Genomic DNA, 11,896 nt, shown 5'->3' with positions numbered 1-11,896 from the left:
AGATTATTTAATGGTACCATATCATATGAAATGTAGACATTAAAAGCCACCTTTATTTACTTCCAAGTTGCCTTTTCAGTTTAAATTCTGTGCATGAAGTGAAGATTTATGTAACTGTATGTGAATAGTCTCTTCCAAGAAAAGAAACAGGTAGTAGTCTCTAAGAGTCACCTGCAAAACAAGCAGATCAAGTATTTTACCACGGCAAGCAGGAAAAGAAAAAAATTTATGAGGTATATTTACAGAGCACAATTTTTTTCTGGCTTCAACTTATAGTCACTGGAAAAGCATACCCTAATTACAACTTCTAATGGTTTTGCCCATTTCCAATCACTTGAAAAGAAAATGCAAGTTGTTTATAAAATTGGTTTTCTTGTTTATTTTAAATGAAGCTGGTACAGACAATGTCCATTCAAAACCCACGTCCCAGGCCAAAAGGTACAAACAAGCGTGTCAAAGTAACACCAGTTGGCTGCTGTGAACATTCTTGCATGGATACCTGCGTGTACTAATCGCTATATGAGGTTAAAATGCTTCTGGGCTCTTCTGGTAATATTTAAAAATCATTAGGGTTTTCAATTTCACGTCTTCAGCAAAGCCATCTCTGGAGCAAGGAACAGATGACAACAGTTCTAGCTTTTCCATTTCCAACTCGGCAATCTTCTTCATTGGGCCATCAGCATAATTTAAGCAAAATAGCTCTGAGTTATGGATACACAACTTCTCCACAGTTTAGTTCTCTGAAAAACTTCATCTCGCACTGAAAGTTATAGTCCAGGAGTGAGACAGTCACACATCAAAACTTCAGGGCAGATATGGAAGTCATTTAGAACACTCGCCCACCTGGCAGATCTTACAGCCTTCGTGCCTGAAATGCACGAACCCAGTGAACATACAAATGCATGTGAGTACATGTATTCCTAAAGGGGAGGGCAGAAGGGAAGAGGGGAGCAAGGTTGCAGCTGGATCACAGAAGTTCAGCACAATGAAAACAGAAACAATAGTGTATAATGAGCACGAGAATTCAAAATACCAGACGCTTGAAAGTAAACTCCCAGAGATGGGGTGCCAGTTTCAGTGTTGAACACCACATTACAAAAGAACTATTATTTAAAAATAAAAAAGGATTAAGGGGGAAGAAAATCAGAAGGATCTAAACTGTTGAGTGACCCCCCGTCTGTTCCTGATAAACTTCAATCACATCTTCCTCCTCCATCCCCAGCTGTGAGAACAGAGAAAAAACAACAAATAACTGTTATTAATAATAGTATATATCTGGTGTGATGAAATCAAAGCAGGTCCTAGACAAATTATATAAGGCTTTGTTCCTCTGTCCCGTCATAATTCATCAAAGGGGTGAAGGAAGTTTTAGTCTCCATGTCGCTAAACAACATTCACAATTTTTAGTCATTTTTCTTCAGACTTAGGTATTTCAGTCAAAGCAAAAGCCTTACAGCAAAGACCCACTTGTGGCACAGTCCACATCAGCCTGGAAGTTGCTGGCTTTACCCCTCTCTAAACCCCTTGTTTAGGGGGAACAAGGACATCAACATCATAGTGAATGCATCAGCTGGAGAGCCACATGAACTACATCCACTATAGTGCACTACCAGCTCACAGTGCAGCTTAACACCTACACCTTGCAACTCAAAGCCTGTTTACAACTGTTCTCTCAAAGAGCAACTTGTTCAATTTCACAGTCAACAAGTTTGTTTGATATTTCCAGAAGGTCATCATTATGAGTTTCTTCCTGCTTTTTCATAACAATTGGTGGAAGTCACTGGACAGAAGTAACTGTTTTCTGTTTATTTACACTTTGATCTACTAAATGTGAACTAAATACATATTTATTCCAAAGTCATACTGAAGTTCAAGCTCAACAATGGGAAGATTCCCTTCGTGTTTTTCCCCCCTCTAGCAAGCAGTGACTACGCCCTCCTTTCTGAGGCATTACACATGGAGGTCCAAGCTCCAGGCTCTTTGCAAACTACCTATCTGCCTTACTAAAAGATTAAAGAAATATAGTCCAACTATATTTCTAGGAAGAAACTCACCTCCTTGGGGGTATGATTATCAGTAATTCTCTGACCCTCGAAGAGAAACCTGAGTGAATTCATTGGAACACCCTAAAAAAAGAAACACACATATAAGAATAAAAGCCAACTTACTGAATCTTGTATGAGTTTACAGGAAAAAACCATTTTAAATAAAAACAACATATGAAAGTCATAAAAGAGTGTTAGTTCCCATTACACAGGGAGCTCCGGTATTCTGTTGCATTCATGCAGACTACCAAGAAGTGAGTCAAAAAGTATGATAGTGCCAAAACGCACGTTTGTTCCAGAGTCTCACTGGAGTTGTAGCTAAACAACTTGGAAGTTTCCTTAGCTTTTTAACTTGTCTTTATTTATGAATTAAGTACTGCATATGCCTTCTCTCCCAAGATATATTTACATAAGTATTTTTCTGAACAGCGTATCAGCCTTATTTTAGGATCCTAAGACAACAGGAGGAACATGATGTTTACTCCATGAACTCCTATCCTTGCTTTCCCAATCTTCTATGGCTACAGGAAGGAATCATAACCTTTACCATTATCAACTCTGCAAATGCTCAGCACTGGGAACAAGAAAGAGCAGAGCTGAGGGGAAGAAAAACGAACAGCATTCAAACAAGGTGAAACAAACATCCCAAAGGTAAACAGAGTTAAGCTAAAGCATGTCTGTTGCACAATGTGCCCATGTTCTGGCAGAACGTCATACTTCACATCACCAGATAAGGCAAACACCTCATCTTTCCTTCTCTTTCAAGTTATGAGCAACACAAACTCATGTGGAATATGACACAATTTTAACACTTAGCTCTCAAATACTGCTTGCAAATAACGAGGCAGAAAATTTTCTCACATAAGGACAGATCTTCACACTGTTTCAACAACCCCTCTGGTCAATGTGGAAGAAATGTTCATAGTCCCTTTACCAGAGAAAGGCTACTTGACAACAAAAACTGCAATGACTGCTGCAAAGGAAATCACAGACCCTCCAGAATTCAGCTCAGGAGATAACAGGTGTGTTCATTCAAACAATTATTTCTTTCTTTAAGAAAGAATTTTACACATGCATGTTCATTAGTCAGTAAGAATGCTGCATGATTTTCAAGATGATTTTTAAAAATGAATCACAATTTTAGCTATTTGGATACAAATGTATCTGGTGTTTGATCTTTTCTTTCCTCCTACTCCAGAAAGGCAGCAAAAAATAACACATTTCATGAAAGAACACTTCAATGACAAGTTCAACTTGTCTCAAAGTATTAGGAAAAAGCCCCCAAAGTATTATTACTTATGATTATATCTCCTGAAGTGAACTCCAACACACTTATCCAAGAAAAGGCCACACAAGGCATCTATCCACAAAGCTGAGGGCAAACTAGGCCAGGGCTTCTGGAAATAGCAGCTGTGAATCCACAATATCTATCACAGAAACTGGAAGCAAAGATATGTTTTTGCTCTGTAACAATTGTTACTATTTACCTACATACACAATTAATATTGCAGATTTCTTTAACCTAGGGTATAACTTCACAATTGTCTTACATAGCAGTACTTTTACTTGTCAAAACAAACGAGGAGATCCATTATGTTTGTACCATCAGATACCTCAAAAGTCTTTTATTTGAAAGTACAGTGAGAAAAGTGGTTTGGGTTTTTATTTTCTTTTTAAAGAATGTCATTGTTTCACAAACCTGTCTTTGACAGTACGATTCTTTGAGTTTCTTGAGGTGTGTTGTCATTTTCACCTTGAAGTGAATTTCACTGCTGTCCTATCGACAGAAAAGAAAAAAAATTACTCTCCTTGTAGCAACTGCTAACCTTATCTCTTTTTTTTAAACATTTCATTAAGAAAAAACTTACACAAAACTTACATGAAACATGGAATGTGTTTTAACTATCACCACGCACACCTTGGTGCACCATAACATGAACCTCCAGGACAATTTATCAGTCACTAAATTTGCTATGTACTTCCACAGGAAGCTCTTTAAAAAAAAAAAAAAAAACAGATGGCATTGTATAGCCTTAGGCTCAACATGGAGTTTTGGATTTCAAATTACTAAAACCCATACATGGTTCAGTCTGTGCTACCATCTTTACCCAGATGATATACTTATGAAATACAAACATACATATGCAGGGGATTTCTGTTCTAAGATTCTAAAGAGACAAGTTAAAGCTTGCACTTCAAGATATATACAAAACCTCGTTCAATTAAGAGTAATTATCTAGAAGTTAGGATACAGGCAGACTTGGCAACACAAGACTAACCTAAGGAGAAATCTCAGGTTTTACTATTCTGTAGTCCTTCCCACTAGCCAGAAGATGCAAGTACCTGCAACGGTCAAAATGGCTACAGATAAAACAGATGGCAAGAGGTTCTGTGCAAAAGGCATGTGGGCCACTTCCAGCTTTTCAATGTGTTCTCCTAACTGCTGATTAGGCCAGCAAGAGGCAAGGTAGTTTCTGTTAGTGCTACTTGAAAGTCATCTGTCTCCACCCAACTGCAGCAAACAATACAACTCCAACAAACAATCCTAGCTGTCATCTGAGCTAGGGGTTCTTTGCACAGAAGATTCCAACATTAACATTCCAACACAGTCAGAGTACAGACTTCTAATCCACCATTCATCTGGTTGCTGCATCTACCAGCAGGACGGCCAACAATCCTTTTCCTATGCCAGAAAAATAAAGCTGACCTCATGCCTACTCTGAGGACCTGAATTTATCAAGTTTGCCACTTATTTCATTCATACCCTTGGATAAATTAATTCCTCAATGCATCAAAAAAAAAGCCTACCAAAGTATTTTAGCACACATTTCTGGCAACTGGAAGTAGTTTATGGCAGGGGAGGATCACACTGAAGAACTGAAAGTATCAACTTGCACTTAATCATTTCTACCGTACAAGAAGTCACACCTCCCTCAAATGTCAGCAAGCAATTATGTAAAAAACTCACCTGCCCAATGACTTTGAGTTTAATGTACTCCCCTTCTTTCTTATCTCCTAAGTCCTCAGCTGAAGGTTTTGCTTCCTGCAAGAAAAACATTAAAAACCCGATCAATTCAACACTTCATTATTTTCACTGGACAGTATAGCAGCTGTCATCCTCTTTACTGTGTGAAATCAGACTACTCAAGGTGTCTTCTTTCTTTGTGTGTTTGTGCACAAAAATAACAGCAACATAGTATTATGAAAGGTTGTCTATCTACCTGTGAGAAGTTTAATTAATGAGAGGAAAGAAACACCACAAAGAACATAAGAAATGAGAGAAGAACCATTTGGACATAGATGACATACAAAAATCAGAGGTATGGTTTTATACCTCTAACTCCTAGACAACAAACAAACTGCAAAAACCCACAAGAAGTGTACTAAGAGGCTCAGATATTTGACAGAAAAAAGGAACATTGTGAGGAGAGTAAACAGAAAGTACTTGTGACACCCTACCGACTTAAAGAGAGTGAACCATGTAAACATTTTTCAACCCACTGCATCAAAGGTAGCCCATATTTTCAAAAGGTTGGTCAGCTAGCTTCTTTTCTATGACAACAAAAGAGCTTCCTTCTAACACGTTTGTTTTAAGACCACAATACTTCAAAGTTTAAAAAGGTGCAGTTCCAAGCACTATAGTGTTTTGATATCTTTCCAGGCTAAGAATTAACTGTACAGACAAGTTTGATTCAACTGCTTGAACACTAAAGCTCATCAAAAGGGTTTAAGTGTTATACACTCTAAGACATTAATTAAGGACATCAGAGTTTTTGTGTTACCAGCTGATAGATGAAACACGTGAGAAATCAGGTACTATTAACCCCATTCCTTGCCTGTCACTACATATCCTCCATCAGGCCTTTAGCTATGTTCCACTGCAGGACAAAGGGATTTTACACAGACATCAGGTCTAGATGGTGCTCAACAAAGAATTGTTCCCAAGTAGTCATAACCACAGGTACCCTGCTGATCATGTTTGAAATCATCCTTTTATATTTTACTTCATAACATTGTAGATAAAATAAACAAAGTATGTACAGGTGCCTATCACAGGCTCCCATCCCAAAAGGGACTTTTTGCTAAATGTACTTATATGTACTTATAGAAATATGGTTTGTATGGCTGGACTTTATATCCTTCTCTATTAGATCCATTCTGAGAAGTCTCTATCTCCAGATTAAAACCTCTTTAAATTTTTTCCCCCTGCTCCCTAAAGAAGTTAAAACACACAAAACTTCTTTGGTCATTAAAAGATCAGGGAAGGGCACAGGGTAAGTCAGCAAACACCCTTCCCATCTGTACCACTCTCAATCTGGAGTACAGAAAGAGAGGAAGTGTTCTTTCTATCAGTTTGACTCACTGCCTCAACCCAGATCAATTCAGTTGCTACAATGGAAAGAAGTATGAGCCAGAGACTCCACCTGGTTTGAATACCTTTTATTTTTTTAATATCCATCCAGGCACAACCTAAACTGCAGGGACTGATTCATCACCCTTCAAGCTCAAATCCAAAAACTCAGCCCAGGCTTTCAAGAAGCCTGACATACACAGGCCTTGAAGCAAGCCACTTTAGAAGCATGAAAGGAGTTCTTCACAGGTAACACAGACCACCTGCGTTCCCCGCCAAAGTTTTCCCTAACACATTTGGACTCTAAGCTTCTGGGACTAGTAGCAGGAATAGAAACACACTGGTATTCAATCCTGACCAGAAAGAAAAACAAGAAGATGCAACTTGTTCTGATAACTTGCACAGCTGTTCTAATGTCTTTAAGCAGCATTACTAACTTCTAGGAATCAGAGCAAGATTCAGATCCCTACTGATCTGGTCTGTAGCGTCAAAACCTGCTCCTGTTTCACTATTACTGAAAGAATTTCTAACAACACTCTGTCCCTTTACATGACATTTCAGGTCAGACACTGTCTAAATTTACTTTATAAATTTACTTTACAAATTGTCTAAATTTACTTTACAAATTAAGCATATTGTCCCAGCAGCAGAGGTATTTGTAATAGTTATATAGTTCTGTACATTTAACAGATCTACCTACTCAGACTTCCAAACCAAATCATCCTGTACAAGGTATTACTAATGATCATTGCTACTATGAAGTGCCTCTGGCCAATATGAGTGATAAAACTATGATTCATATTTGATTCCTACCCTCAAGGAAAGAGGGCTCTAGCATTAAAAACAAATAGGGAAAGCATCAGACAGTAGAATAAGCAGAGGGAATGGGAGTCTTCAAACCATAAAGATGCTTGTTTAAAGCCCCACAACCTCTCACACACAAAATAAGAGGAAAGAAAGTTGTAGCTTCAGGAGAAGAGAAATAATATCAAATCAAATAATAGAAGTGTCAATAATCAAAGCTTAAAATAGGAGTAAAATACTTTACATCAGGATACAAGACCCAGCAAGTCTGAAAATGCTCTCTGCAGTTTGTCAGTGAACTATACTGCCACTCAATGCCAAATGGTTAAGGCAACACAAAAACACTTAGGAATAAATAAAGGAAGGAGATTGTAAAGTTGTTAAAACTACTAGAAAATCCTGGACCAGCAATTAGCAAGCAAGCCTCCAGACTTCTTGCCCTGTGAAAAGAATGGGTGCTTTAGGGTACCCCATGGAACAGGACATAAAAAAGACCACCATACAAAGAGAACAGAAATACCACAACACTCCAATTTCTAACTTTTCATTAGACACCTCAGGTTTTGAAGGTTTCATTGCAGTTTTCCTGAAGAGCACAAAGTAAGGCTCCTAGCACTGTCTCACACTTATATAAGGACCCTAAAAAGCACACAAAGTTTCTTGGATGAAGCACACTGGTATTGCTATTGCAACTAACAAAAACAAAACACACAAAAAACAAACATCGTGAGGCAACATATTGCAAGTTTCCTCCTCCAATTTTCAGAAGGGCTCAAACTTCAATGTCTAACCTTAAAAAAACAAACTCTATTCCCAGCATTTTAAAGAAAAATCATCAAAACCAAAATGACTAGAGGAATAGATGTACAACATACTTCCTAACAAAGCAAATAAACTCTTACATTTTTTTATAGGAGTGGAAAACATACAAACTATAGCATTCTTTATTAGCAGTATATGAACAGATAACATTTATATTCAAATAATGCAAAAACAACCAAAAACACTTGAAGGGAGGGAAAACAATTTGTGTTTTGTTTCATTTTTGCTTAGATCCCACTAAGCAACCATGTGCTTTTTTTTTTTTTTAAGTCTGCCCTTCTTTCAAGCATTTTTACTTATCACAACAGTCAATTTCCCACTAAAAATAAAGTAACCCCTTCTTTTACTGGTGATAAATTATCCCCCTCAACTTAATTCCAGGGCCAAAAAGAACAATACTGGAAGCAAGTCATAATTTTAGGTAATCCAGTTATTCTTGTAGGATTGATAACCAGAGCAATGAGATTTACAGTGCTGCATAACCTTACATTATCCTTCTACTTAAGCATCTGTTTAGCTCTTGTTGCACAGTGCCCCAGAAATGAACGACACAACATCTAACAGTGTTTGGCTTATCTATTAAAAATAAACAGCAGGCTCCTTACTCACAGACCTTTAAAATACATAGCCACAACAGGTTATCACATACATGGAATTTTACATACTTCAAACAGTCCCAAAGACAAAATACACACGTGTTTTACTAGAACTTGCCTGGGGAAGGATCTACCTAACTAATGAAAGCTGCTATTTGTTAAAACATGCCTTGGTTCACAGATGCAGACAACTACAGAGCAGGTCACGTGAACATCTGTCTATAAAATCTAGTTCAGAAACTGTTGGTGGGTTTGTTTGGCTTTTTTTTAAACGCAGTCACTTTCACGTATTTTGCTACAGGGGCAACGTGTCCTCCTGGGAGGCAGCAATCGCTGCGCTCGCAGCTGCCCCTCTCCCAGGCACAGGCACAGAGAGGCAGCAGCACCATTGTCAGCTGCATTGTGCTGGCAAGTCGGGGGCGGGGAGGAAGACCACCAGCGCACACAGCTTCTTTTCACCGCTCCTACTGCACCGAGGCTACTCCCCAAAGCAGACACGGTATGCACTAAGCTGAGCCTTGTCTCTGGGGACTTGCAATTTCCTGGCTGGCACCAGTACTATTCTTGACTTCACAGCACTACAAGAAACATTTGTAGGTACTGACATTATCACGATGGCTACACTTAGGGAAAAATCAAAGATAGAAAACAGTGCCCTATGACGACACTATGAAAAATAAAGCAAAACAGAACACAAATTAAAACCGGAACGCTGTTTTAACTTTCCAGCAGCAGGTCACATAGCCTAAAGCAATAGTTGTAAGCAAAGCACTGTATACACGCCAGGCCGAGCAACCCGGGAACTTGCGGTACAAGCAACTATTTAAGTCCCCGGCTCAGAAGACAGAAATGAAGGAAACGAGAATATTAGTTGGAGCGAAGGCAGGATAGAGCCTTGATAAAGGACGGGGTGTTTAATACAGGCAAGCAACGCTCAGCTGAGAAAGGAGAGGGGGAGGCTTTCGCATTCCTAGGGCGAACAGAGGACCTGGCAAGCCTAGCCTAACCCGCACAAAGCCCGCTCCGGGGGAAAACCATCCTACCACACACCCGGGAAATGGAAAAGGAAAGGAAACAACAGTTGTGCAACACAGCTCACCCGTCGCTGCATTCCCGGGTTTCCAGGGCCGGGGCTGCCCCGGCGGCGATCCCGCTCCGTCCGGACGCCGCCCCGACCCCCGAGTATCCCTACCCGGAGCCCGACCGCGCTCCTCGCGAAACACCCGAGGGAAGAGGAAAAAAGGATTAAAATGCACAGGGAGAGGGGCCCGAATCTGGCCGAGGTCGAAGATCGGAATCTATACAGACAAACACACTCCCCTGGGGGAACGTTCCCCTCGGCGCCCTCCGGGCGACCGCGACTCCGCTCGCCCCGGGCCGGGGCTGCCCCGCGGCGGCGGAGAGTGCGGGCGGGGCGGGCAAGCAGCTCCTCCCGCGCCCCCGGGGCCACCGCGCCCACCGTGCCGTCCCCCCGCGGCCGAGACAGCTGCCCGTACCTGGTCAGACATGGCTCGGCCCCGTGTCGTGCGGCAGGCTCGGCTGGGCCGCTGCAGGCGCTCCGCTCCTTTCTCTGCCCGCAGCGCAAACACAGGGCCGCGGCACGGGCGGGATTTCCGGTGCGCCTGAGCTCACTTCCCTCCCGGGCTCCGCCTGCGGCCCCTCCCGGCCCTCGCACCGAGCTGATGCGGCAGCGGCTCCGCGGCGGAATCGCCGTTGAAAGAAGCGATGAACGTTAAGGGCACCGTGGCGACCGGAGCAGCTGGGGGCAGTCCAGCAGATGTCACAACGATGATGAAGGGCCTGGAGCATCTCTGTTCATGAGGGGAGGCTGCGGGAGCCTGGAGGAGATCGTGAGGGGATCTCACGAAATACCTCATGGAAATACCTCAAAGGCGGCTGCCAGGAGGATGGTGCCAGACACTTCTCAGTGGTGCTCGTGACAGGACGAAGAGTAATGGCCATAAACTAAAAGATAATAAGCTCCACCTCAGCTTGAGAAAGAGCTTAGGTTGAGGGTGGCAGAGCACTGGAACAGGCTGCCCGGGGAAGCCATGGAGTCTCCGTCTCTGGAGACATTCAAGCCCCACCTGGACATGGGTCACCTGCTGCAGGTGACCCTGCCGTGGCAGGGATTGGACTCGACGCTCTCCAGAGATCCCTTCTAACCCTGACAATTCTGTGAAGTCACATAACCCTTTCCACAACAGCAGACCTTGGAGCAAAAGTCACTTTCATTCTGCCTACCTCTAATATCTTGCTGAGGTTGTTACTAAGATAATGTGCCATAACAAGACTCACTTTTCTGTTTAGACGTGGTGCATTTTTTTAAGTCATTGCAACCATGCAAGCAATGGGATCTGCGTGTATTAAGCAAATCTGCACCCAGCAGTTGCTCTGAACAAATTTGCAAAGATACATCACTAAAACAGAACAAGTGCCTTGCTTTACATTGGCACAGCATGGCTATTCAGAGGCCTGCACAAGAAGTAACATCTACCTAAAAGATTACATTTAGGCTGCAAGCTGTTTGGACTATAGCATGGAGTCCTAACATCCCCTCTACAGCTGCTCATCGCTGCTAGCACAAGCATATGCTTAGCTCTAAGTGGCCAGCAAGGAGAAAAAAACAGTACACATGAGAACCATAAAATAACATGAATGTAAAATCAATGAATCAACAGAAATTAGCTCAATTGAAATAGGAGATTATTATCCTCATGCTACTAAACAGAGTTTTAACTTTACCAGCTACCTTTGGGAAAGGGCAGAGTACATTCATTAGCTCTGGGCAGGGGGCATTCATTAACACAAACAGCTCAATGCTCTGTGCCATGCTCCTCTGTAATAACACCAAAGCAGCTGCACTCCGTGCCTGCATTTCTGCTTGTCACCAAAAGCCAAGTTACAAACACGGCTACACCAAGAGCTGCACTTTTACCAGCTGGTAGAACAATCAATATCTAGACTCATGGGAATTAGTTTTAATCACAACTGTTAAAACAATTCAGAATTAACAAGGGAGGGAAAAATAAATACAGAGAACCAAAACAAATGCTATTCAGAGCTACAGAATGAAGATGATCTTTTTTAGGCAAGGCCAAGCAGTCAGAAAAGCCAAATACGTTCATGCTATGCCAAGCTCACAGTAAGAGCTCATTATGAGCTTAATAACACACACAAAGCACCAAAATAAGTCATGCAAGGGCTCCACAACAACACACAATACTAACAAAATGGAAAATGACAAATATTCTCTCCTGAACATTATTGCTTTTTAT

The 11,896-nt window shown here is 41.4% G+C and overlaps 1 protein-coding gene across 1 annotated transcript; it reads right to left on the bottom strand.

The window, feature by feature from the left end:
* Window positions 1-355: 355 nt before the first annotated feature.
* SUMO1 (small ubiquitin like modifier 1) lies at window positions 356-10,250 on the bottom strand. Its single transcript, XM_041403585.1, has 5 exons — window positions 10,115-10,250; window positions 5,014-5,088; window positions 3,745-3,822; window positions 2,055-2,126; window positions 356-1,222 (listed from the first exon to the last, which is right to left on the bottom strand). Exons 1-5 carry the CDS (start codon window positions 10,124-10,126, stop codon window positions 1,154-1,156), a joined length of 306 nt encoding a protein of 101 aa, XP_041259519.1. The 5' UTR covers window positions 10,127-10,250; the 3' UTR covers window positions 356-1,153.
* Between the last annotated feature and the right edge of the window lie 1,646 nt (window positions 10,251-11,896).

Source organism: Onychostruthus taczanowskii, unplaced genomic scaffold (assembly GCF_017590055.1).
Source record: "Onychostruthus taczanowskii isolate IOZ18803 unplaced genomic scaffold, ASM1759005v1 scaffold20, whole genome shotgun sequence".
Lineage (NCBI taxonomy): Eukaryota > Metazoa > Chordata > Aves > Passeriformes > Passeridae > Onychostruthus > Onychostruthus taczanowskii.
This window is presented reverse-complemented; position numbering and strand designations above follow the sequence as displayed.

Coding starts and splice junctions, on each gene's coding strand:
- SUMO1 (XM_041403585.1), bottom strand. Junction 2,127..3,744: donor AATCGTACTGTCAAAGACAG/GTTTGTGAAACA, acceptor TTCTTTTTTTAG/GGTGTTCCAATGAATTCACT. Junction 1,223..2,054: donor ATAATCATACCCCCAAGGAG/GTGAGTTTCTTC, acceptor CTGTTCTCACAG/CTGGGGATGGAGGAGGAAGA.